Consider the following 27,151-nt stretch of genomic DNA (forward strand, 5'->3'; position numbering starts at 1 on the left):
TGCATTATTATTAAATGAATTACTGCTAAATTTTGATGTGGACGTGTCTTCTGCTTTCCAAGTAAGGAACGGTCTTTAATCATGCGTTGAAAAAAAGTGGCGTTAAAGGAACTTTAAATTAACTCAAAAATAACGCACTCATTTTGACACCCCTAGAAGTTACTAAACATTTTGATGCGCAGTCTTTTAAACGTTCACTGTGACAACACAATTCTACCAGAACAAGTGATTGTCATTAACAAAACATGAAACAATCTTATGTACTGTAAATGTGTGGACTACACTTTTTAAGCACTGAACATATTCAGAATAAAATACACACACACACACACACACACACATATATACATATATATATATATATATATATATATATAATTTATTTTTTTATGAAGTCCAGCGATGTGAATTATTTTCAAAATTGCAGCCTTTACAATTTGAAAATTGCATTCTACTACTCTGTGATGTTGATTTGAATTTGATTAGTTGTCCAGGCATTTTGCAAAATACTAGTTGCAGACAGAATGTCTCTCTGAATAGTATTGCATTTTGAGTTAGTTTGATTTAGTCATGTCAGTTAATACATTGTTTGCTTTTACTCCCACTTTGTTCTCCCCAACCAAATCAGAACATTCCTTCTGGCTTTGTCCTGGTAGGGATTCTGGAAAAGGAGGCTGGACCTTCTGTGTCTTGAAATATATTTCTTACACTAAGCATCCAGCTGATATCCAAGATATTCGTCATGTTTTTTATTTATGCTCGAGTTGTCTGAAAGATGATAATTAATTAGTTTTTCACATTTTCATTCTTTCCTTTCTCTCCCTTTTCTGTTTTTTTTCTTTCATTCTTTTCCATGACTGACAGAGGGCATATTTGGTAAACAGATCCAGCCTTGTCTTTATTTTAACCCCATTTTGTCACCTTCAATTCCCCATCAGAGCATCCCTGACCTTAATCTTTCCATCACCATCCTTTCCTCTCCACCTCATTAGGCTGATGATCAAACCGATGCTTTTATCAGACTTGGGCATTATATTGATTGCAACATTCAAATATTGAAAAATTCCTTGCTTTCATACAATTCAATTATATATATTTTTTAAACTCAATAGTCTAAACATTATTCTGATTATTATTACATTTGTGGAATATGAATCATGAAGCAAAGTCCAGCAATTTGTATCCATCTTAGGGGGCGGCCATTTTGCCACATGCTGTCAACTGACGATGACATCACAGTTGCTCAGGGCTCAGGCAATGACAAATCACAGCTCATCTGTTTTCTGAAGCTGAGCTGTGATTGGTTGTTACTCAAGACCTGAAAAATTGGGATGTCATTTTCACTTCACCGCAAGTGGCAAAATGGCCGCCTTACCGTAGACTTCTTTCCCTTACTAAATAAAATCAGCGTTTTGAAAATACATCTTGTAATTACTTTGGTTGACTTCTGTGAGATATTAAATTTGTCTTGATGGTCCGCAACTTTTAGCTGAGCAAATGTTATGTTTTTTTTTGTTTTGTTTTTTATCAGGTATTAAGAAGTGGCAAATTATTGTTCCTGGCATTTGACCTATATTTAGTTGATGCTAAATGTAATAGCAATGAGGAAAAAGAGCCTTTTGTATACCAAGGTCATATAAATGCTTACTGGCGTCTTTCATTTGGAAAATTAAGTACAATCAGACAAGAATATTTTTCATGCAAATGGTATTGTATTTTGTTTTCGTCCGTTCTTCTCGAGATATGTTATTTCAAGCAACATCAGGTTTTTTTTGTCCCAGGTCTGATGCTGTGGCTAGTCTTTGAGAAAATAAAAAGCTGTTTAAAGTTGAAGCTGCAATCCATTGCACTAACACCGTGGGTCCCATCTTTGCTTATAAGTTGTACAGTTCTACAGTTCTCCCTGATGTATCATGTGATTCAATTATCTGTGTTTGGATCAAACAGAGACATACATGCACAGGTTAAAATGCTGGCCAGACTGTTATCACTGAACAAAGCTGGGATCCATGATCTTCATACATTGTAAATAGGCTCATGAGCTCATATTGTAGCAGTCTGTGTAAGTTATTAATGTAACATGGCTTTATCATTATTTTCATTCATTTGCATTCCTGGGTGATCCAAAACACACAAACAGGCATGCTTTTGCATGTTTCAAAAAATAGATTTTACACTTTTAACTCACATTATTGTAGTTTATCATCATACATTAAAAAAAAAACAAACCTATTACTACACATTGACCCCTCAGGCCCAAAACACCTGATGGACAGTGACAATATTCTTGAAAATGATCACTGATTGACAAATAGACTAGATATATACAGGGTTAAGAATAATTCATCAGGTATTTTCTGCCTATAGGATTAGACTACTATTATTGACAAGTCATTTAGTTTTCTCCCCTTTAATCCATGAGATCCTTGTTTGTCTCCTTAAAATTGCTCCCCCAGCTGCTCATGCACAAATCCTCTTATAAGTACCCAACTATCCCACTCCCTTTATAACCCCTGCACTCCTAAGCCAGTCAACTTGGATACATGCAGGTTATGATGATGACCTGGGCCAAATCTGGGCTGATTTTGGGCCAGAATCGGCATCTGATATTTTAAAACCCCAGTTACTCCAGACCCAGATTTTGCCCCCGATGGGGACAGAGTGTAACCGAAAAACCATACCCCTCCCCTTCGTCAGAGCTCCCTCTAGAAGATACAGGAGGTCAATGGCTGGCTTGGGAGGCCAAGGGGCGAGACTGCTTAAGTTTCATCAATGGTAAGGTGTCCTCCTTATTCGCTGTCCTGTTGATGATTGACTACCAGTGGACTGGAAGTTAAACCAATAAGGAGCAGCGTTTTTAATGGAGAAGAGGCTGGAGATTGTATGTTTTTTATATTACCACATCATTCATCCTTAGCAGCAGTTTATCTGCAGTCCTTTTCCAGAATCCCATCTGATCATTAACCATGGCTATGTAGTTAAACTGTAGTCAACCTCACTAACTATCCCATCATGAAACTGTTTGTTTGGAACAAAAAGTATTTTTATTATAACAATCTTATCTGTGTGGTCAAACTGTAGATGGGTTCTTCTTAGATATGCAAAGGCACAACTTGGATACGGGAGGATTTATTTTAGATTAGCAACCAACATTGTGCAATTAGTTTTGATATTTCAACATAAGTCCTTAAAATGTATGTTGCACACTGGATTTAGGAGGGTCTACACATCACATCCCTGTTAAGATCTTGTTCCATAAACACAGACCAAGATAAATCATTACTGAACTAATGCACCTTTAAAGGGAACGAGGTGTGCAATTACATTTGAAAAGAAATGGAGTATTATTCTATAGAGCCCTGTTTTGTGTAGACTAGGGATTTACCGATACCGCTTTTTGCAGAAGTACTTGCATTTGAGTACTTGCCGAGACAGTGTGTAAGGCTTTGTGACAGGAGCGCAGCTGGTGGCCTTGAGCCAAGCGGAGCCAGTGACAGGGCTTGAAACGTGGGGCTTACCGGATGGCCTCCTTCACCCTACAAATGGAGGTTATCCATTTTGTGGAGCATAATTTCCAGTCAGCTAACTAAGTGAATAAAAAGTTTTTATCTGTGTTGATCTGGGGCTACAGAAGTGTCTTCACACAGCTAATATGTTTCCTACTCTGCCTACTTGGAAGTTGTCAGGCTACTGAAGTGGTGGTGCCAGTCTGTTAGTATTTGAGCATTTTCCCGAGTACGAGTACAGACATAGAGCATCGGCTAGCTGTATCGATGACTCCCTAGTGCAGACTTTAGAACCATTGAGGATCAATAAACTTGTAAGGATCAGAAATATTGGATATTACGTTAACAGATCAGAAGTTGTAATAGACGGCTAGCAGATTTCTGAATATGATTTTTTAATAACACTTTAAGGACCCTATATTTACAATCATCATCTTAGAAATGCAGGCTTTCAGGATGCACAATCTGCAAAAACATTAAAGAATGTTTCAAATCCATTGTGCCTGAATATATCTTTTGCCCATAGATTTGTAACCTCGTATTAAAGCTTGTTGTATGTTCGCTTTGACAAGCTATCATGGTAAATCATCTCAATGATATCCACATCTACAACCAATTGTATGAATTCATTATAAAGAGTAACTCATATGTCAGTCAAAATAACTAATAAACTGCATTAATCACCACCACAAACCTGTTTTTTAATATATTTTTTACTTATGTTATCAATAACCAAAAACAGAGTGAAATGTTTTTCTTTCACATTAACTGCAACAGTTAACCCTAATTGCGAAAGTGAAGCCAAAGCTTAAAAACACTCTCTCCCCGCCCATTCTCTATTCACTGACTACAATCAACAACAAAAACGTGCTCACCATCATTTTAATAAAAGTGTGATCATTGTATCCCCACTTGTTTTTCTGTGTTTCAGTGGAGAATGGGGAGCACTGCGACTTTACTGTGTTGCGCAACATGTTAATCAGGTGAGAAGTTGTGGATTCCGCATCAAACTGGTCAAAGCAAAATTTCCCTTAAAGAATACATCACTTTATAGTTTCACACACAAACTACTCAAGTAGTTCAGAACAGCCCACGCCCACATGCTTGGGAGGTGATTCTATTATATAAAGTCCAGTTCCTTTTGATTTTGGTCTTCTTGCACAACAATGAGAAGGATCACATTGAATCTTCATATACGACTTTCCTCCCCCCTATCAACAGGACCCACATGCAGGATCTGAAGGATGTTACCAACAATGTCCACTATGAGAATTACCGCAGCAAGAAACTTGCTGCCGTCACCTGTAATGGAGTGGATAACACCAAGGCCAAAGGACAACTTACTAAGTAGGACTCATAACTTCTCTTAAGCTAAAACACTGCTTATTCATGTGCCCTAAATTAATATAATAAACGTTATAATACTGTACGTGACTACGTGTTGCCATCCACTGTCTGAGGTATAATACAAAAGTACAAAATGGAGCAATTAATGTGGAACCTCTTGGTAAAACTTTGGTACACTCACAAATCGATTTACAAATTGTTAGGGCAAATAATTTTTAAGTTTACGACCTATGCTTCCTGACATTCATGCGGAATTCCCAGTAATGCTCAATTGTGCTTTCTTTCACACTGCATAAATTACGTTGGACAAAATAAAATAAAAAAACAAAATAAAAAAAAATAAAAAACCTTTAGGCCGCTCTACTAATATTGAGCAACATCTACTAGTATCAGAAGATTCCATTTGGCTCACGGAGGTGGTACTACAACAATTAAGATACAGGGGCAAATTATTAAAGTTAGTGCGTGGTAGAAAATATTTTATAGTGATTTTTTTTTAATTAATTTAACACGACAAACAGTGTATAATAAAGTACAGTATTCTATACAGTATACATGTAGACCAGAAACCCCCAGATGCAACTTCGGAAAAAAAAAAATCTGATGTCATTTTCAACAGGAGTCCCTTGGCACAGATGGAAGAGGAGAGGAGGGAACATGTGATGAAAATGAAGAAGATGGAGGCAGAAATGGAACAAGTCTTTGAAATGAAGGTTAAGGAGAAGAAGCAGAAACTAAAGGATTCAGAGGCTGAGGTACAAGTGTGTTTTTATATATCAGGGCTCACCAACCTTTTTGAAAGTGAGCGCTACTTGGGTATTGATTGATGTAAAGGTCTACAAATTTGATACACAACTACAAAAGCATTCAAATCACCTTTAATAATAAAAATGTTATTAATAACTAATTATTTTCTTCATGAGAACAATAATTGGGAAACAGAGAAAAATCAATAGACAACACTTTATACTGTGTCTATAAATCTCTGCCAGTGTTTACATCTTCAAACGTTCCCTTCTGCAACACTCCTACAAAATGTAACTGCCCCATCACTGGTGAGCTTTTTTTTTTTTAGAACAGGTCTGTGGGCTACTCATGGGGTCAAGTTTGTGGTTTTATACTGTATGAGTCTGCTTTTCCAACTTTCAGCTGGAGCGACGTCATGAACAAATGAAAAGGAACCTGGAGGCGCAGTACAAAGAGCTTGAGGAGAAGAGACGAGTGTTTGAAGATGAGAGAGCCAACTGGGAGGCTCAGCAGAGAATCCTTGAGCAGCAGAAATTGGATGCCTCTAAGTAAGTAACAAACACACTCAAACATCTATTTTCTTTAACAACATATGCAAGGTGTGTGTGGACGGGAAAATACGCATAAAACAAAAGTGCGCATATGTGCACTTTTGTGTGAACTGGAGAAATGTGGCCCTGATTTCTAAACAACTTCTCCTGTTTTCATCTAGGACAATGGAGAAGAACAAAAAGAAAGGAAAAATCTTTTGAAGACTAGTTTTATTCCTCCCAAGTACCAGCTGTGGCCCTAAAATCCTTTTTTCGCTCGCTCGCTTTCTCTCTCTCTCTTTCACACTCAACAAACGCACGCACGCACACACACACACACACAGTTACTAATATAGCATAGCATTCTATTCTTTGTCATTTCAAATGTGACATGCATTCCATATACACATAGTCACACAAAATATTTACCTTTTAATTCTGATGAGCACCTGTGATTTTGTTGGAGAATTCATGTGTTTGTAAATTTGTCTTTCCCCTTATTTGTCCAGACAAAGAGGAGAAGCCCGAGTTCTTCTGAGCTACAGTCTAGCGGTAAAACATGGTGGGGACCATGTATTTGTGCTCTCAAGATAGTCTTTGAATCCACTCTTCTATACTCTTTGTAACTATTTCCACCCTAGAGCACTAAATGTCTTTGGGAGTAAGTTGGAAGAATGCTTGGTGTATGTACAATGCTTAAAAATGTATTAGACCACCAATTCATTATAATGAAAAAAGACTGTCAAGCATTATGAAATACTGTAATGTACTCTTTAATTGAGCTTTCAGTAAGTAGTTAAGCAATTTGAACAGAAATGAGACATTTCCAAACAATTTCCTTCTACTCTGGAATAATAATTTGACATCTTAATCAGGAATAATAACCATTGTATTTTAGCATTTAAAAAAAAGTATGACATTTAAAGAGCCTACTGTTATACTGTACCTAAAAAACAAAAAACAATTTTGGGATATTTTATATTGCTATGCTGGTAATTTGGGCAGCTATTATAAATTGTACATTGGCGTGGTGGTCTAATACATTTGTTAAGTACTACAAGTTAACTGACTCAGGGGACTGCTGCAGAAGTCAGGTTGAAAGTAAGACCCGGTCACTTCTAAACTAGACATTAGACTGGAGCCAATAACTTTTCAAAACATATGGTTGAAGTATTGTCGTCTAATAGAAGAGAGAAATCATCGAAAGAGCCGACACCATCTGGGTTAACTGTTAGTTAGCAAACTGATGTTGTGCTGATAATTAACACGTGTACGGTATTGGTTTCTTTCTTCTAATTGCTGAATAATTTGTTTACCAAATAAGAATTTAAAAAGAAAAACAAGTGAATTACTTAACACCCACTCATGACATTCTATGGTTTTACATGATTAGGTCTAAAGGTATTCAGTGTGTTACATTAAATTGTGTTTTAAAGTCAAGACAGCTCAGAGGGCCAGAAGGATCTCTAACTGCAGTCAAAGTTGTCTTTACTTTGTGTGTTTCCAAGTTGGGTATTATGCAAAAGCCTCATTGGTGTCGATATACAGTACAGAGTTTACAAATGACCATGATTATTATGTATAAAAATAAAATAAAAAAGCTTTTATATTGCGATGTAACTGACAACTGTTGTCAAGGACTGGACAAAGTAAAAGAAAAAAAAAGTAAGTTTTCCTCCATCCTGTACTGCAAAGTAAAAAAGTAAAGATGTTTTAGAGAAGTCCATATAGCCTTATCTCTGATATTACTGTAATATAGTATGAAAATGCTTCCACATAACCAACAAAGGTTTGCTTGTCAAATAGAATATTGTAAGTTTAGGCCAGAGGGAAATACTTTCAACATTTACTATTTCTTACCCAGAGTCTTCATGTTTTATTTTCTTATGACCGTGTTTATGATATGTAATGGAAAAGGACCGCTCCCGTGTAGTTTTCCTAAGTAACCCTTATATGAATCCATTATCTTACTATAGTTTTCCATACTGCATGGAGTGTTCTTGGTGCATTAAAACCAGATGTTAAAGGGACATACCCTAAACCTTAGCACGTAAATATTATCTATTGCTTCTGGGCATGATAGATGACATATGTTGTGTACATATTGGAGGCTGTTCAGTTGCCTTTTCAAGTTTGTGGTGTTTATTTTGCTTATTTGTTTTACAGAATTCTTACTGCCAGAAATAACCACTGAACATGTTATTTGAAAGTCAGTGAATAACTAACGGTAATATGGTTAACACATCTGAATTGATGAATCCAAGGACACCTCTCTATTATGATTGATTTTCTGAGAGAATCAATCAAGTTATCCATCAATTTTTACAAAAGTTGTAGGTATTTTCCATTGATGCTTAAAAATGTTACAATTTGCTGGACATTCTGGCAAATTCATTTTTTTAAATTTACTTCTGTTTATGTTTTCTCCTAGCTTGTTTTATCAGGTCTGTCTGTTACTGTACATTGACAATATTAAAATTTACAAATGTTTTAACCCCTACTTGTCCAAAGTATCCTTTTTGAGCAACTTTTCATACTAACAGTTTGTACACAGAGAGCTTTGCAATGATTTTTTAAATGTACCACAGTTAAGGTGTGTGGGTGATGTTTGACTGCTGTGCTTAGATCGTGGGGGCTGGAGGAGCATTTACCAAGTACCAATAAGCCAAATCTGATAAGGTGATGAGCCACAACACATGAGAAAAGTATTGTAGTCGTAAACATAACATGGTGATCCAAATTTATGTGGGAGGAGATCATTTTGATACAGCAGCTCTTCAACATGCACACATTGACAGACAGTATGCATGTTTCTGGAGAAAACCATGCGGCCTCCGACTGACTACAAAATTGTGTTCTTTTCTTGAAAGGCACTCTCAGGTCTCCTCATAGTAAAATTATGTGAATAGTAGATTATGTACTTCCTATTAATGATGTCCTGTCTAGAATGAAGTCCATTGATATGTCAAGTGTTTTGAATGTGAGGATATAAATGTGCTAAAATAATAAACTGAATACAAATACAGTATATGAAGTTCCCTCCTTGGTTTGTGCTGATCGAGCAAGGTGAATTAATTTAAAATCAGCATTCGTCCCCTGGCAGTGCAGCGTCTGACGGACTGTGCGTCACCTGTGCTGAATTGAATTCCCGGGTTAGTTGCTGTAGTCTACGTTTCTAAATGTATTATTTTGGTATTTGCACTTGAAATGGTCAATAAAAATTAAATGCTTATCAAATTTGTGTGTAGGTGTATAGGCCTATTTCATATCAAAGGCCAGTAAGAACATATGTTTTAATGTTAAGCTAAATAGCTAAAACAAACGTAACAGCCTGTTGTGGAGAAAAGTGAAACGAGTATAAGGCTCTTATAAAGGTTTAAAATGCGCACATATGTTATTATCCAACATCCGAACCCTTACCCTTTTATCTTGTATTTATTTAGTTGTTTAGTTTTTTCTCAAAGTTCTACATCTAATGCAAATGCCAATGTATTTAATGAAATGTATTGCTATAATGCCTCGTGTATGGAATACATTTTCTAGATGAGCTGGATTTATTGAATGTTAAAATAAACAGAAACAAAAGTAAAACATTACTTGATCATTGAACAGAATCCAGATAAAATAAGGTGTGGATGACTGAATCTCTTTCAGGTGGAAAAGCTGCGCATATTTACAATAGTTTGATAATACGGTACTAACCGTGAACATAGACAGCTGGCTATGACAGATTAAAATTTAAAGCTATGCAAATCCTATAGTATATTAATCAACTAAACAAAACCTAGCATCATTAGTTTAAACAGTTAAATAATGAATTTATTGTCAATGTCAACAATTAGCATTTTTTGGAAAAAGGAGTTGATCACCACCGCAAACCCCGCCCTCTTCTGGCAGCCTTGGTCAATTATCCTAATAATTTTAGCCTATTTCGATTTCATAGTTCACTAACTGGCCACATTGCATGATGATATTAAAATAAATTTCTGAGTTTTCTATGAAAAATATACCTTACATATGTTACATTTTGGAAATTTAGCCCACTGCGTAACCTTGCATAGTGACGTCACGTAAAACTGGGTGACAATATGGCGCCGGCGCATGTCACATTTTGTTTTGTACGGCTTGGGTATATCTAAAACCAAACTGCAAGCGTAATTTTGATTCGTTATTTTATTTTTGTACGCGGAGCATGGCAGCCAATATAACGCAAAGGCCTTTTTGAGTGATTTGGTTCTAAACCAATAGTATTTCTGTTACTGCCTGAGTGGCGAACCCCTTCTATGCTGTGGGGGAAGGGATCGATGCTATTGACTGGAGGGTAACGCCATCTTGAAAAGTGTCCTCCATTGCCAACTATTTTACGTTGTCACATCCAGTCAGTTTTAAATGTTTGATTTTCCCCATCACCTTTTACATGTATTTGTATTGGGAACCGATTATTGCTGTTGGACTAGTGGGAAAATATTCATACTGGAGACTCGCCGTTCTCAAATTTGTTGGTAGGTCCACTGGCTACAGGAACGACTTGTCAGCAGTGATTCTGTAGCCGGCAAACATAAAATGCATGCATGTTCCTACTATATGTTAATAATCAAGCAGAATTAATGACGTATTGGGGGTAAAATTGTTAATTTTGTGGATATGACTAGTGCAGCTGATGGTCGAATTGCTTTGTTTATGATTATCCTCGTTGTTGCTAGTTTGACAGTTGTGTTTTAGGTTTCAGCAATGCATGCTTGTTGCAATGCGAAATAAGATTTTGCACAACCATTTCGAAGCTTGCGCTGTAATGACAGAGCAAGATGGTCATTTTCGTGGGGGCTGTAGTGTCCAGCCCACTGCACATTATACTACTGTACATCTTGCTAACCATTAACGACTGAACCTGCTTGTCGCATTTTTCATTTGGCTGGCCTTTCTCTGCCGTGCAAAAGTATTATTGTTTATCTCTATCTGCGGAAGTTGAAAAGCACAATTTTAGGCCACTCCATGAGGTTCTAAAAATGTTTACCTTTCCAAGCTCAAAATCAAAACATTGAAACATCTTGAGAATTAGACCTATATTTTTCTCATCCATATGCACTGCCACGAGAAAAGCACCACAGAAATTAAACGAGATCACCTGTTATGACTGCACCAGTTTAAAAATAATAATAATAATAATAATTTTGCGCTCACCAACAAATATTGTGAGTTCATGTGATTATTTTTTTTCAAGGTACTCTTCCCATGTATTTTTATTTTTATTTGAACAAAGACAAGTAATGCATTTAATTTGATTTGTATTACAATAAACATTAACATATTTATTATACATGACCGTTTTGGTGTTATAAGTTAGACTAATCAATCATAAATTAATATGAAAAACAGTTGTTAACTTATAAAACACTGACCTGCAGAGATTTTAGCGTTCTACTTAAGACAACTCTATAAATAAATAAAGTATAAATTAAAAAATAAAGCATTTATGCAAACAATTCTATTTGTCTCTGTTTCTATCTATTGGTTTTATTCAACTTTTAATGTTTCATGATACAAATGATATGTAAACATGTAGTTTGCAGTTAAGTAACACACGACTCAAAATTCCCCTTTCCTTTAATGTATGAGGCAGTATGTGTGAAGAATTTGAACACTGGCTTCTGATTCCATGAATAAAAGGTTGAAGCTGACAATATACGCCATACGCTGCCATATTGGACATTTTTGTCCAGTCCACATCATCGCTGTGACGAGTTGTGTTCGTTAAAGTTAAAGTACCACTGATTGTCACACCCACATGGTACTGTTCATTTTGGACTTGTTTCTTGGTCTTTTGTGCTGTAAAATGCTGTATAGCGTCGTTAAGTACAGTATTGGCATAATTTAGATGGCACTACGAACGATCTCAGTTTCATATTCTTCCTTTGAGAAAGAGGGTGAACATTTTTTTATTGCGGAAGTGACTGGCCAACACAGCCAACCCGTTCACTGTACAGCGTTGTGCAACCGGTCCATTATGGTGGCATATATAAAAAAAAATGTGACTGATTGTCGCCAAAATGTATGTGTACATATGCAAACATGATAATCATAGTCTGAAAATAATAGAATGAAACTCGCCATATTATGGATTATATTAACATCACGTGACAACACTTCCGACGTTAATATGATCTCACGTGATGCATGTTGATGTGTGATACACTGATTGTCATTTACCATTGCTGTTTATAGGTGGTGTACTGCTTGATATGCGCCACTGTTGTGATAGTCATTTACAATTTGCTGACTAACCTGGAAGTTCTGAGTAACCTGGAATGGGCTACAAATATCACACCCCAGAACAACCTTTTTTTTAACCTGAGCTCCGCTGTCTGGACTACCCACAAAAAGGTAGGTAGATGAAGGTTGCTATGTATTACGCAACAAGTATGATGCACAAGTCAAGTATTTGCAATGTTTTATTGTTATTCAATATTCTCTTTTTCTTAATTTTTTTTTACTAAAGCGCAAAAAATACAGGAACACTGTATGATATTAAACGGAATGCCACCCAGGCCTCCCCTCTGGCTCCGCCAGTGGCTAACAAGCCGAAAGTTGTTGTTTTGTTAATGGAATTAGGGGACATTAAACAGCTATAACTTCAGAATTGGTAATACATATCTGTTCTGTAAATAGTATTTTGCCATGAAAGTACCCATAAAAAAATCAGAATTTTTTAACACTTAATATAATATAATGGGTAGGCATGGTTTTCTGCTAATAATTGTGAGAAGAAAAAATCCATATTTGGGTGAATTTGTAATTGCTGAACTGCGAACCTGCAGGGGTTGACTAAGCTTCTTATTACACAAATTATATTAAGTCATTTACATCATCAGTGATCAAATCAATTAATAATTGATATCTCAGCCCCTGAAGCAGATGAAAACATAATTCCAAAAACATTTGAGAGCTTACACCTGTGGCTTTCACACAAAGTTATTATTATACAGTATATATATATATATATATATATATATATATATATATATATATTAGGGGTGTTAGAAAAAATCGATTCTGCAATATATCGCGATATTACAGCACACAATTCTCGTATCGATTCAATTTTTAAACAACAACAACAACAAAATGTCTTACTTAGGGTTACGATTCACACATTAAGCATGGAAGAATGTTATATTAATGGTACATTAAGCCTTAATATTTTATTTCAGTGCTGTTCAAACATGAAACAGACTGCAACCTGTTTGGTAAATGCAGTGGCTCAGTTATAAGCCTGAATTTTCAGATAAATAAAGACATTTGCATACAAATCTTACAGTGTACATGTACATGTTTACTGATTAGTATTTTCAAATTTTGAGTAAAAAAAAAAAATCGCAATAATCAATTTATAGATTCGTATCGGGATTAATCGGTATCGAATCACTGTCGACTGGTTCCGTTGGTTCAAAGTACTCAGCGCGTCATCACAGTCATTTATTTCACAACTCCCGCGAAACAGTGTCAGCCATGAATGCTCGAATACTCGAAAACTCCAGGACACGCTACGAGGCCCACTTCACCCTTACGTCAGTTATGTGTGTATATTTGGATGCATTTTATCGGCTAAGAGACGGAGAATTGGTCAAAACAAAATGATGTATCCGCTCTCCCGGCTATAAAGGTAGTAGAGCGCTAGAGCGCTCCCAGCTCTAGTGGTAGAAACGCGGTAATGTGCTCTTGGCCCAAAATGGGTTAAGTCAAAGCTTAAAAGGAACCCTGACTGTAATGACAAGTCTGCTCTATATGAATTATTTGGTTTTTACTATCATAATTATGCAATTAATTTTCCAAAATCATTTCAAGTTTAATACATTTTGTATAAACTTTATTTGGACGTACACCGCCATTGTTATTTACGTCGCAACGCATTCAGTGCGTAGTGACGTGGAATGGCGGCTGGCTTTCTGCTGAGCAATGTGAAACACCTATAAATGTCTCTCTTTTGTAGGGCAAAAATGTTTTGGAAATTTGACCTCCACGCCACATCTCACATTGACACTCTGCTAGAGAGGGATGATGTAAGACTAACAGACATCATGGATGAGGAGGATGTTCTGCAAGAGTGCAAAGCCCAAAACCACAAACTGGTTGACTTCCTCCTGAGACCAGAGTGCATGGAGGATCTCGTCACCTTCATCACGCAGGAACCGAGTGCTGATGTTGAGGAAAACATTAAATACAAGTAAGACTGTTTTGCGTAAACTAAGGCTGGGCAATTAATCAATTTCATTGAGTTATTAGAATTTTCTTTTCTTTTCTTATTTTTTTTCTTATTCATAAAAATAAATTAATATATTATAATTCTTCCCCCTTAGCAGCTTTTCCTTTGACTGTGCCTTTGCTTAACAAAAGGTTTACTGAAACATGGCAACCTACCTGGCATGTACTATATGCAGGATTGTGTTAATATTTTCAGGGACAAAAGTGAAATTGTTTGGAAGTAGGACCTTTTTTTCATTTTATGTTTAGTGACCATATAATTTAAAATGTTATAGTAACATTTTGTTACACATTTCCTTCTCAGGGAATAGTTTATTGATGCTGAATTGTCAAAATTTAAAAATATTTTCTTAAAATATTTTAAGGGTTGTGTTTAAAGGACCACTTTCTGCTAGGCTTTGACAAAAAAAAATTGTCATTGTCATTTTTTTGTTTTTATTAAAAAGGGCAAAATCAATTAAAATTGGATTAAAAAATGTTTTTTTTCTTTATTTAGACTAGCCCAGCCCAAGTGCAAACAATAGAAAGTATGGATGATAATTTATTTTTACTTTTCATTTTACCTCTCAATTAAATGTTCTTAGAGAAGCAACTTGCATATACACTGGCTGGTCCGCTTTCAATTTGTTGTAATGTAATTTCAAAAAATATAGATTTTTTTTTTTTTTTTTTGCTTTAACTTGAATAGGCCTGTCACAAAAATTACTATATCTACTCATTGTTTGAGAACAAGTGGTCACACGATAGTTTTCTCCTGTCTTAATGAATTACCATTTGTTTACTTATGCCACCAACTTTGACAGTTTTCTGATGACTGGCATATAAAAAAAGAAGTTGCATGCACACATGGAATGATTCCAAACCCAAATGCTGTGGCGACTAGGGAACATTTTTGATTCAAGCCAAGATGAAGAAAATCACTATACAACAAACCTCAAAGTCCATTAAAATTAGAGATAGAGAATATGTTTTTTTCAGGGCCGTTACCGATTATTAGTAGTCAAGGACGCCGATAACCGATATTGAGTGGCGATATTCATTTTCACTCAGAGGGAAAATATTGCCATCAAACATTTTTTAAATACTAACTCCAGCTCTTATTTTTTTTAAAGCATATGTTTATTGAACAACATTTTGGGTTCATAAAATATGGAAGTAAAAAAAAAAAATCTTAGATAGACATTTTTGTTTTACAAATCTAACAAAAAGTTCAGTGATCTTCCAGGGGCAGTAACATGTCTTCCAAAGTTAAATAAAAAAACTTAAGTATAGCTCCTTATTGTTTGTTACTGTAAATAAAGTTTTTTGAAATGTCAAAATATCTGAAGCCTTGAAATTTTACTTCTCTTAGTTTTAATTTCAAACAAAGACAAAAGGCGCAGAGAGTTCCCAGGGTCAGAAGCATCTATGAAAATTTAAATATTATTAGTTCCCTGATTATTTTTTTTAACATGGATCTATTATCGGCTGTATGATTCTTCAAAATGGCCGATGCTGATATTCATCAAAATGCTGAATATTGGCGCTGATAATCGGCCCCGCCGATAATCGGTCTATCTCTAATTAATCGAACTATGCCACTCATTTTCTTCAACGGAGAACAAAATAACACAACAGGACATGGAGGGCCATCCATTTCTCGACAGCTTGCAACCACAACCTCTCTATAGTGTTACTCACTTCATAGCAAAAGAGATGCGGCCCTTCAATATTGTTGAGAAAACAGCGTTTAAAGAAATGTTGCAGATACGCACTACGAATTGCCTAAAAAAACACGCACAAAGATTTGACAAAAAGCTATTCCAGCCTTGTGCGACCATGTGAAAGAGGACATTCTGAAGGAGATAAGACATCTCATTTTACTCTGCCACTAAAGATGTGTGGTTGTATGTGTTAACATTTGTTTCAGTGCAATTTCTGGGAACAAAGCCTTAGTCTACTTTATTTATAGTTTTCAAACAAGCCTGAGTATTTTATTTACAGTTTTCATTTATGTAAGATATTTTATTCACTGCTCTACATTTCATCGTGACAGGCTTGAAGTTGAATAGCCATCAAGTCATATATATTTTTGTTGGCAATCATTCTAAACCTTACTACATAGTCCATACCTTTGCCTTGGCTACATGTTTTCAGGGCATGCCTCAGACTCTGTCAAAATGTATCTTCAACATGTCTGTTTTAATAATTTTGCCTGATTTTTATTATTATATTTTTTTTAATACAGGTATCCCAACATATCATGTGAGCTGCTTACGTCAGATGTGAGCCAAATTAATGACAGATTAGTGGAAGATGAAAAACTGCTGATGAAATTGTATAGCTTTCTCCAGAATGAGTCACCTCTTAATCCACTTCTGGCCAGCTTCTTCTCTAAGGTCTTGTCTATTCTTATAGGACGCAAACCTGAACAGGTGAGCATTCGGGAAAATGATGGGATGGGTGGATGGACAGAGCGTTAGGGCATACCAGAACAATGTGATGTGTTTATTTGCTTAGATAGTGGAGTTCCTCCGGAAGAGGGAGGACTTTGTAGACCTGATGATCAAACACATCGGGACATCAGCCATCATGGACCTGCTTCTCAGAATGCTCACCTGCATTGAACCACAACTGTTGCGACAGGATGTCCTTAATGTGGGTAGTAGGATTGTCCAGGAATTATTCTTGATTCTTCCTGTGTTCACGTAAATGAAACTAGACCTGATAAATAGTAGTGTGTGTGCTGATAGACCACCTGTTATATGCGAGTCACCACAGGCAGTCATACCTGTATTTGTGCCGCACATGATCAACAACAACCACAGCTCTGTAAACCGAAGACCCCCTATATTTGCTTATAGGTCACAGAATACTTTGTTCACCCTATTTTTTCTTCTCTCGCTTCAGTGGCTGAATCAGGAGAATATAATTCAGAGGCTTGTGGACATGGTACAACCATCTCAGGATGAGGATGTAAGTTCTTTCACCACAATATTTCTTTGATACGGAGCCTCGCAAAAGTAGCAAAAATGTTTGCGTTCCTTCGCAAGATAACGCAGATGTTTTTTTTTAAACGAGTTTTTAAACGAGTTGATGTACTTCCGGGTCATCATCAGCGACGAGGATGGAGCGTGTGCAGTTGCTCTACACGCTCTATCCTCGTTGCTTCCGGAAAACGTTCCCACTGCTGTACACGCTCCATCCTCGTCGCTTTTGGTCACACAGAAGATGACCCAGAAGCACATGAACTCGTTTATAAAAAATTTAAAAAGCGTCCTCTTACAAAGAACGTTTGCGTTATTTCGCAATCTTTGCAAGGGATTTGGAATGCAAAGTATTTTCTTTCCCCCTGCCATCTCACCTTAGGGGCTCCGTACTTTGCCGCCTTCACACTGGGAAACATTCACTTTGGTGTCAATTAGGGATGGACCGAAATTAAAATTTGGGGCCAAACTGAAAATGAAAAACGCTGACAAAAATTATAGCAATTTTTACTATCGTTGCTTTTATTATATTTAATTACAATTATAATATTATTATAAAATATTGATTTATCACTGACATTCTAACAAAGCACAATATAAATTGAAATGCGTCCACACCGCAGACATGTTGGCCAATGCTACATTAAACACCGAACCGGGTGAGCATTTTCTGGCGGTGCGATTGCACTTTATAGTCAATGTAGTTCGCACGGGCGGGCACGGTTGTGTGCGACTCGGATGATGTGTTTGTATTTGGAGCGGGACACGGTGCGGCACACTTAAAATCCACACATTCACATATTCACCAACGTTTAAAAATAAATAAATAAAGCTTATCTGCTCTGGGGACAGACTGCAAAGTCACACACGTGTCCGGTTCAGGTCTGTAGTCACCCGGAGATAGTGGTAAGTGTTTACTTGTTTAAAACTGTTGAACTACTAGCATTAGCAAAAGTATTTAGCACGGCCACCGGAATGCCAGTGAAAAAGTGGAAGGGCTCGAGGAGCTTGAATCAAAGAAAAAAAGGAAGGCGCTGCAGGCGAAAGAGTGACTGAACTGTTTTGCAGTACTCGGCAGCGCTCTCTTTTACCAACCGCAATGAAGCTGCCGGTACTCACATGGTGAAACGCCAGCGAGTAGTGAGGCGGACACTCACCTCCACGTTTGGTGTGCTTACCCGGTTCGGTGTTTAATGTAGCATTAGCCAACCTGTCTGCGGTGTGGACGCATTTCAATTATAATAAAAGCAATGATAGTAAATATTGGTATAATTTTTATCAGCGTCTGTTAATTCAAACAGACGCTTGTTTACAGCGTTTTTATTTGCTTTAGTCACCACAACATCCTATTTCGACTGTATTCTTTCGGCTTTAATTTTATTTCGGCCGAATGCCCAAAATTTTGGCCATTTTCGGTCGAACATTATCATTGGCCGAAAATTCGGTATATCCCTAGTGTCAATGCAAATGCAACATTCTGTTGACATGTTTTCAAGTGAACCTACTTTGCTTCTTTTAATAAAAATGTAATAAACTAGTAACTGCAAGAGTTTTTGAATGGTTTGTAAATTCTGCGACATGACATTGGTGATATAAATAAATACAGTATAAGCAAATTACAGCAAGAAAGCTCCAGTTAATATGCAATTAAACAGTCTGTTCTAATGCTAATAAGTGCAAAAATCTTATGACAAAATTGTAACATGGCCAAATGTTTGTATTTTTATGTTTCGACTGCTAGCTTTTTTCAGTTTTTATGTTTTTGATGACCAATGCTTTTGTTGTTGCAATGCCAAGTTCGATTTTTTTTTTCTGTCTTCCACCCATCACAACTCTGCTTAACTCGTATAACACTCTTTACTTTGGGAGCCTGTGAGCCTGCTTTTTGTCATGTTCAGTTTGTCCTGAGTGCTGAATACTTCATTTGCTTCCTGTTAGTGTCAGTGTGTGTGTGTGTTTTTTAAGCATTCCATAACTTTCGCAGTCTTTTGTTGTCATTACATTTTTAATTATTTATTTATTTATTGAACATGTTGCGTCTAGCAAATTCAAAATAGGAGGAGAATATTTGCACAAAATCCCCCAAAACAGTAACAATCAATTTGGGCATAAAATCTTGTCGTTGTAGTGTATTCAAATGAAGGGCTCTACCTTTTTTTTTTTTTTTTTTTTTTTTTTTTTTTACTGTCTTGGGTCTCAGTGGTCCCTACCCTGAAATTTTAGGGGCACAGTTATTTATTTATTTATTTTAGTGTATGGCATGACAAAATGTGATAATTTATTATTGGTATTAGAAGTAGTAGTAGTAGTAGTATTTCCTATAAAATGTACTATTCACACAGAGACACTCCAATGCCTCTCAGTCACTGTGTGAGATCATCAGACTGAGCAGAGACCAGATGTTCCAGGTCCAGGGGTGCCCCCAGCCAGACCCATTACTGGCTACACTTGAAAAGTATGTGTGTGTTTTTTTGTTGTTGTCTTTTTAAATAAATACATAGTGCTTAGCAAACGTGTTAGATCAATGACACTGTCTCATCAATCAAAACGAAAAGTTGTTTGTTTTTGTTAATAATCTTGGTGTAGCCACATCAAGTACAGCCATGGCCAAAAACATTGGCACCCCTGTGCTTCTGTCAGATAATGGACCACTGCTACCAGAAAATTGTCTCATTTACATTTTCTTTGCTATTCGCCTTTAGTTCTTTTGTTTGTATTGGAACAACACACAGAAAAAACTGAGGAAAAAAGCCAAATCTGACCATTGGACACAGAACTCCAAAAATGAAATAGTCAAAATTATTGGTAAAACTGAGAGACCTGGAGCAGTTGGCAAAAAAGGAGTTGGCCAAAATTCCAGCAGTGTGTTAGACAGTAAATTAAACATTTATAAGAATTTCTGTGGAGTGATAAATGTAATGGATCTTCATTTCTGTCTTCAGGCAGACCACAGTGGAGAAGCTGCTGTCTCATATCTTCGATAAGGAGAAGAAAGAATCTGCTATTGTCAGCGTTATCCAGATCCTACTTACATTGTTTGAGACAAGACGACCAGCGTATGTCCTGTGATCTTTCCCATCCTTTTCTATTTCAATGTAGACATTTCATATAGATTAATTGGAGACATTGTAAAAAAAACAAAAAAAAAAAACAAGTTCCATGTAAGTATTTTAAAAGTGAGGTGAAGCTGTCTTGCAACTCCCCACTTTTCTTTTGGGCTACTGCTACTTTTGATACAAAGTCAGTTTAAGTTTAAACATTACATCACAATTACATTATATCAAAATCAGAAGTGTGAAATTGATGTTAAGTGTTTTAGTAGTTACAGAATACCTGTGGCAGCCAACCAAATGAGCAAAAGCCCCCTGATATCTGATGGAGAAATTATAAAAAAAAAAAAAAAAATACATGCTTCTACAAAATGCTACTGACTTTGACGCTAACATGTTTGTTAACTCTGCTATAAATTGAAAGCCATATTGCCCAGCTGCACTGAGAATGATATGGGTGTCTCTCTTCAAGGTTTGAGGGCCATATGGAATGCTCCCCTCGAATGTCCAACCCTTCATTCTCAGTCAACCATAGCATCTTGGAAGCTGTGAGACCACGACTCAAAGACTTTCATCAACTACTGCTGGATCCCCCAAAGGTTCATTTGAATAGAGACAGAATTGTAGTTTATGCTAATTTTAGCTTAATTCAGAACTCAAAATTGTTCACGGCTGTGAATGTTAGTGAGACTGATTGAAAAATGTCCTATTTTGTGAATTTTCTCAAACAGAATGACATGATGAGGACAACGTGGGGGGTGCTTGATCCTCCTGTGGGTAACACGAGGCTCCATGTGGTCAGACTAGTGGTCAGTCTGTTGCAAACCAACACTCCCTGCATCAGTCAAGAGCTCATTCACCTGAACACCTTGGGAGTAATACTTGTGAGTATTACAATTTCAACGTAACTTCAAATCTGATTAATAATCCCTTGACCCCACTTTAAAGTAAACTGTCACAGTCCTTATTTGGTCTGCCATCTGGTTCATCAATGGCCTGTTGGGGGTCTTAAGGTGTATCAAGTTGTCGTCAGATTCCCAGAAAGGGGACAGAAGCCTTTTTTATTTATTTTAATTTTTTTTTAACATTTGAATGACAGTTAGGAATGTTACTTAATCATGCACAGTTAAATGTTTTAGGATATCAAGAGAAAAACAAATACTGGGTAATAACGATAGCACTGTTATTTTTTTCCATAGGATATGTATTTCAGATACATCTGGAACAACTTCCTTCACATACAGGTGGAAATCTGTACAGCTGTGATTTTGGTCATGCCTCCTTTCACCTCTGAAGTCCAGCTCGATTCAGAAAAGGAAAATGCCAGAGAGAGCATCCTCGTCAGACATGTAAGATTAAAATACATTTACACCGGGCTACTGTCTTGTGGGAATGTGTGATATGGCCTTAAATGGGACAGATTATGAATAGTTTGAATTGCTTGTTTACAAATAGTCTCTAGAGTGCCTCCTCAACTCTGAACTTTGCAACTCATAGGTGGTATTTGGTATTTGGTTTGGTGATGCATACAAAAGAAATTACCCTGACCCATGCTAAATTTATTATTGTATTTTATTTTTAAATTGATGTGTTTCTAAGCCTTACTGTCTCTTCAGATTTCCTTTTTTTTATACCTATTTGTTAATGTACAGAATTGTGAAGGGCATTGGCAAAATTAGTATAAAGAAAATATTCTGTAGGTAGTAATAAGTGAGCAAACCCATGTTGAAAAACATCTTCATTTTCTGATGTAAAAATTAGACCAGAAAATACATTTTTAAATTCCTCTTTCCCATGTGTCATATAATAATTTTAAAAGGAAACAAATCTCTTAGTGGCATGGCGCAACAATAAGATGGTTGATGTGTGCACATCCTAAATATAGCTTATGCATGTTGTGACATTGTTTGATTCAGCTTTTCGTCTATTTTGGGTAGGAGTCTGTTAACATGGCACTTCTTTTGAAGGCCTCACTTGTGTGTACCTTTCTTCAGGTCACCGCTGCATTTCTAATTTGAATTAAGGTTTTATTCTAGCGGGCACTTTCCTAAACTTCTATTTTCATGTAATGGAATTTTACATATAGGCCTACAAGGGATCGTTGTCATGCGTAAAGATGAAATTCCATTTCAGCTTCAGCTTTCTGTAGTACCAGACATTTAAATGTTTTGGGCCCAAGTCACTATTATACATTATTCATATTTGAAAGAGCATCCAACATTTGTTAGATACTCCGTTTTCCTATTTTCCCCGTTTTTATCTTGAATATATTTACTTTGTTTATTTGTATGTTTTTTTGCGCTGTTTTATTGTGTTTGGCTAAGAGTACACCACACGGTTTAAAGTGAGACATTTTAGTACTCAAGTTGCACAATTAAAGTATAAAATGGCAGCATAGAAGTCATATAATCACAACATAGCTTTACACCAGAACCCAGCCTTTGCTTTTTGATTATCACTTATCTCTCTGCAAACTATAGTTTCCTTAAGGTTGCAGCTGAGTAAAAAAAAGAAAAAGAAAGCACTTTATTTGGGGTTAATTATTCCATTTTTGTATTTGCAAAATATATACACTGAAAGGTAAGTACGTTGGTGCCTTAAGTTATTTGTACTTTTTACTTTCAAATGAATTGTGCAGGTTATAGGCCACAATGAAATGTGTTCTTATCAGAAATGAAATGTGTTTAACACAGATCTGTTCTATTTGTTGTTAAGTGTTTGCCATTTATACTTACAAGGTGATTTACATGTATTACGTACTGTAGATGATTAATATTTAATTATTGAAAAGTGATTAAGCTTTCCGAATTATACTTCAGTTGAATAGATTAATCGCAAGGAGTGAACTGTATACATTACCTCTGGTGGTGAATAAAATGCAATGACCTAAGTTTGTAGCACGCGGATTTTGAAGCATGTGCACTGCGGTGTCTCAGAGAGACCACACTTGGCAAGCCTAACACCACTTACTATGTACACAAAGTTCTTCTCTAGCAGGAAGGTGACGGCAAAACATGTCGGCCTCCTTTAAGGTGTGGCACAACCTATGCAATATTATTAGCGATTTACTAGACCTAGATTATAGGCCTATACAAAAATTTATGTTGATGTGATAGGACTATATATTATTAAAATTAATAATGTGGGGTTTTTTTTATGACTGAATGAACATTGAAAAATCATCTCTACACGCTATCCCTTTAAGCAGAGTCTGATGATAAATTCTGCTTGTGGGGTTTTGTGTTTTATTTCCTTTAAAACCAAACCAATTCCCATTTCATTTCACAAATCTAACTAAAGGTGTTCAATACATAATTATATTTTGGATGAATTTAGAAGTTAACTTTTTTTGTAATTCTCTCCAACAGTTGTTTCAAAATTGCAATTTCATACAGAGAATAATTGACGCTTGGAACACTAATGAGAAGGAGCAGTAAGTATTGTTTTTATTATTTATTTATTTTTTATTTATTTGGAGTATTACGTGCAATATTTATTTCTTGCTTTTTCTTAAGCCCGGTCCTCGAGTACCCCTATCCAGCCTGTTTTCTATGTCTCCAGCAGCCAATACAGGTGTTTCAAACGATCAGCTAATCAGCCAGCTCTGCATGAAGCCTGATAACGATCCTCAGCTGTGTTGGCTGAGGGAGACATGGCAAACAGGCTAGATAGGGATACTTGACGACCGGGGTTGAGAACCACTGTTATTACCAGATATTAACTTGATGGGGTTGCTATTTTCATCATGAATTTACTGAACAGACTTTCTGGAAAATCTTTTCTACTTCACTTTTTGATTTTGATTTCAAATTTCCTTTACTCTTATTGTGTGAAGAATAAGATATTGCTATTCCTCGCAATACTAATTTCCCTAGTTCCCTTAAAAGAGTTCAGAGTGGGATTCTCGATGTGTGCCTTCATTTTCATTGCAAAGGGAAAGTCATGGAAATTGTTTTGTGTGTTAAAATGGAGGACAGGTGAAGCCAGTAGGAGTGAGGCAGGAAGGCGACAGGAAGCCAACAAAAGTCCGGCCGTGAACTTGATGAGAGCCCAGTGAAGGGTAATGAGGGTGGGTGTGATATGCCGCCAGGGCTAGGAGCAGGTGAGAACCCTGGTGGTAGTGCTCGGGGCATAGAAAAACAGCAGAGAGATGTTGAGGGAGATGAGGATACTGATATGTCACGTCAGCATTGATAAATAAGGAGGTCGTTTTTGGTGCAGGATGGAGATGGAGAAAAAGCTCCTTGAGTTGCTAATGTGCTTCAACTGGTATTGTTTTTTTTGGGCATATGAGAGGGCTTCTTATGATCTTACATGGTCGTGGTAGGACTCCATGCAGGCAGTGAGGCAGCTTTCTGGGCACTCGAGAGTACAAATCTTAAAACACGAGAAAACGATCAAACGAATGGTAAATATAACACATGAAAGGTCAAAGGATGGTTTACTTTTTGGGTTCTCTGTTTGCCCAAGATTTATTGATGCCATTTTCTTTTGCAGGGTAGAAGGTGGTCGGCGGCGAGGCTACATGGGTCACCTTACTAGAATAGCTAATTCAATACTTCATAACTGTGACAAAGGCCCTAACGGACTGCAGATACAACAGCTCATCTCTGGTAAGTACACCAGGGTTTATGTCTCTATTTGCCGCCACTCCATCGAGCCGGCAAAAAAAACAAAAAAACACCTCCTTTGGCATTCCGGGCTTCGGGAACCAATTACTTCTGAAACATTCACATTTCGACCTCTATCGTACTACCACAAGCATCCTGAAACTGGAATAAGAATTTGCCTTATATCCAAATTATAGCCAGCTTAATGGATACTGGAAATTAATCAAGAACTACGTTCAGCCTCCAAAGATTTCCTCGGCAAATTTAAAAGTTGATGGATGACCAACTGTTTTCACATCAGAAATAATGAAGTTGGTTAAAGAGGTTATATATGTTAGTGTATTTACATTAAAGTGATACTTGATTCATTGAGCCATTTTCAGCAGTAAAAAGTTAATATTTTGTCCAGAATGAATTTGATAACTTTATTATTTTTCATGTAGAATTAATACCTTTAAAACTATTTTTTCCACTTTCTGCCGACTGAAGATGACATCACCTGTGCTGAGGAAGTAGGTAACGGACAGTCATGACTCACCTGTTTTCTGGGTTCGGTCACACAAACTGAGCCATGATTGGTCAATTCCTACTTCCTCAGCACAGGTGATGTCATCCTCGGTCGACAGCAAGTTGCATTTTTTTTTTTTAAAGGCATTAATTTTATACAAAAAATAATGTAGTTATCTAATTAATTTTTAACAAAATACAAACTTTTTATTGCTGAAAATGGCGCAAGAGTCAAGTATCCCTTTAAAGAAAGATAAAAAATTACTTTGGTCATCACCAGAACAGGCCGTTCTGGCATAAATGATGACATTGTGATATAATAATTTTATTAAACATTGTTTGTATGTCTCCGCTCTTCCACAATTCTCCAAAATCCTTAGAAAAACGATTTAATAATAGACTACATAAATTCATACAAAAATATAAACTACTCTCTGACGGTCAATATGGATTTAGAGCAAACCGGTCAACAGCTTTAGCTTTAGCAGAACTTATTTGGAGAAATTACTGACTCAATAGGACTGTTTGTTGATCTACAGAAGGCATTTCATACGATGAATCACAATATTTTTTGTTTGCTTCAATTCCTTTTTTCTTCTCATCCCCCCACGTTTTTGCTTCACAATTTTTTTTATGCATGTTCGAAACAAAAAAATATATATATTTAAAATAGTTAGACTTATGTATGTATAGATGCACTCCCTTTCAAAAGTGTTGGAAGAGTAAGGCCCATTCCTCTGTTTTTGCTGTAAATTGAAAACATTTGGGTTTGATATCAAATTCTGAACATGAAAAGCAATGGCTAAGAAATCATGCTTGTACTAAGAAACGGGTAGACCCAGGGGAAATAACAACTGACATTTGGAAATCTGTAAAAGACCCTAAGACAACAGCTAGTGACTAAAGCAACAACCGAGGAGTTAAAGCTATTGCCTCTTGTTCACAGAAGACACAAAACCTTTATTAGCAAGAAGAATATGAAGAGCAAGCTGCTGAAAGTACAGATTGGTTCTCCATTTATAAACACACTAATGAATGCCTTTTACTCGCTGAAGTAACTCTCAAAACTGAAAGTGACAGCCTGGAATAGTATTGCAAGAGAATCATCCAAATTTGCTGATGTGAATCAATAAGTCACAGACTTGATGCAGTTATTCACAGCAAAATTGTAACAAATTACTTACTTACTTTCTGGACTATAAGCCGCTACTTTTCTTACTTGCATTCGACCCTGCGGCTAATACAAAGGTGCGGCTTATCCATCAGCTCACAAGGGGGCGCACTATAAAGGACGCGCAAGAGCGTCAGGCAGAGCAAAACTAACCCAAATACACTAGGAGAGACAGAACGAGAGCGAGACAATTTGCGCCCTCATTATGGAAAAGAAAGTAGTGGGAACCCGGTGCGGTAACATTAAAACACCTGCGGCTTACAGTCGGATGCGGCTTATATGTGTAACAAGCTTGAGTATTCCCCAAATGTATCAAGTGTGGCTTGTAGTCAGGTGCGCCTTATAATCCATAAATTACTTTAGTCTTTATTCATTTTGCTCAACAAAAAATTAAAAATAATAAAATACGTATGTATTAGATGGTTTTTAAAATACAGTACACGGAAATAGAAGCTAAA

General features: G+C 36.5%; 2 protein-coding genes across 7 annotated transcripts in view; both read left to right on the plus strand.

The window, feature by feature from the left end:
- The window catches only part of LOC147176320 (septin-7-like), a 29,395-nt gene extending 20,765 nt beyond the window's left edge, over positions 1-8,630 (plus strand). For all 3 annotated transcript variants that reach the window (XM_086073146.1, XM_086073144.1, XM_086073145.1), the window contains exons 9-13: positions 4,438-4,489; positions 4,728-4,853; positions 5,473-5,608; positions 6,003-6,148; positions 6,313-8,630. In XM_086073146.1, coding sequence (XP_085929272.1) covers positions 4,438-4,489; positions 4,728-4,853; positions 5,473-5,608; positions 6,003-6,148; positions 6,313-6,352 — 500 coding nt within the window. In that variant the 3' untranslated portion in view covers positions 6,353-8,630. The remainder of the gene's footprint in view (positions 1-4,437; positions 4,490-4,727; positions 4,854-5,472; positions 5,609-6,002; positions 6,149-6,312) is intronic.
- A 1,620-nt stretch (positions 8,631-10,250) lies between these two features.
- ppp6r3 (protein phosphatase 6, regulatory subunit 3) overlaps positions 10,251-27,151 on the plus strand; it is a 36,932-nt gene continuing 20,031 nt past the window's right edge. For 2 of the 4 annotated variants that reach the window (XM_086074935.1, XM_086074938.1), the window contains exons 1-13: positions 10,252-10,632; positions 12,353-12,511; positions 14,118-14,351; positions 16,617-16,803; positions 16,889-17,026; positions 17,279-17,344; positions 19,698-19,810; positions 20,298-20,411; positions 20,878-21,004; positions 21,137-21,289; positions 21,605-21,754; positions 23,774-23,838; positions 24,903-25,018. In XM_086074935.1, coding sequence (XP_085931061.1) covers positions 14,125-14,351; positions 16,617-16,803; positions 16,889-17,026; positions 17,279-17,344; positions 19,698-19,810; positions 20,298-20,411; positions 20,878-21,004; positions 21,137-21,289; positions 21,605-21,754; positions 23,774-23,838; positions 24,903-25,018 — 1,456 coding nt within the window. In that variant the 5' untranslated portion in view covers positions 10,252-10,632; positions 12,353-12,511; positions 14,118-14,124. Of the gene's footprint in view, positions 10,633-12,352; positions 12,512-14,117; positions 14,352-16,616; positions 16,804-16,888; positions 17,027-17,278; positions 17,345-19,697; positions 19,811-20,297; positions 20,412-20,877; positions 21,005-21,136; positions 21,290-21,604; positions 21,755-23,773; positions 23,839-24,902; positions 25,019-27,151 lie in introns of all 4 variants that reach the window. The other 2 variants (XM_086074937.1, XM_086074936.1) reach the window with 2 other exon arrangements.

This window comes from Leptonotus elevatus, chromosome 4 (genome assembly GCF_054856555.1).
Source record: "Leptonotus elevatus isolate MCC_2025b chromosome 4, RoL_Lele_1.0, whole genome shotgun sequence".
Lineage (NCBI taxonomy): Eukaryota > Metazoa > Chordata > Actinopteri > Syngnathiformes > Syngnathidae > Leptonotus > Leptonotus elevatus.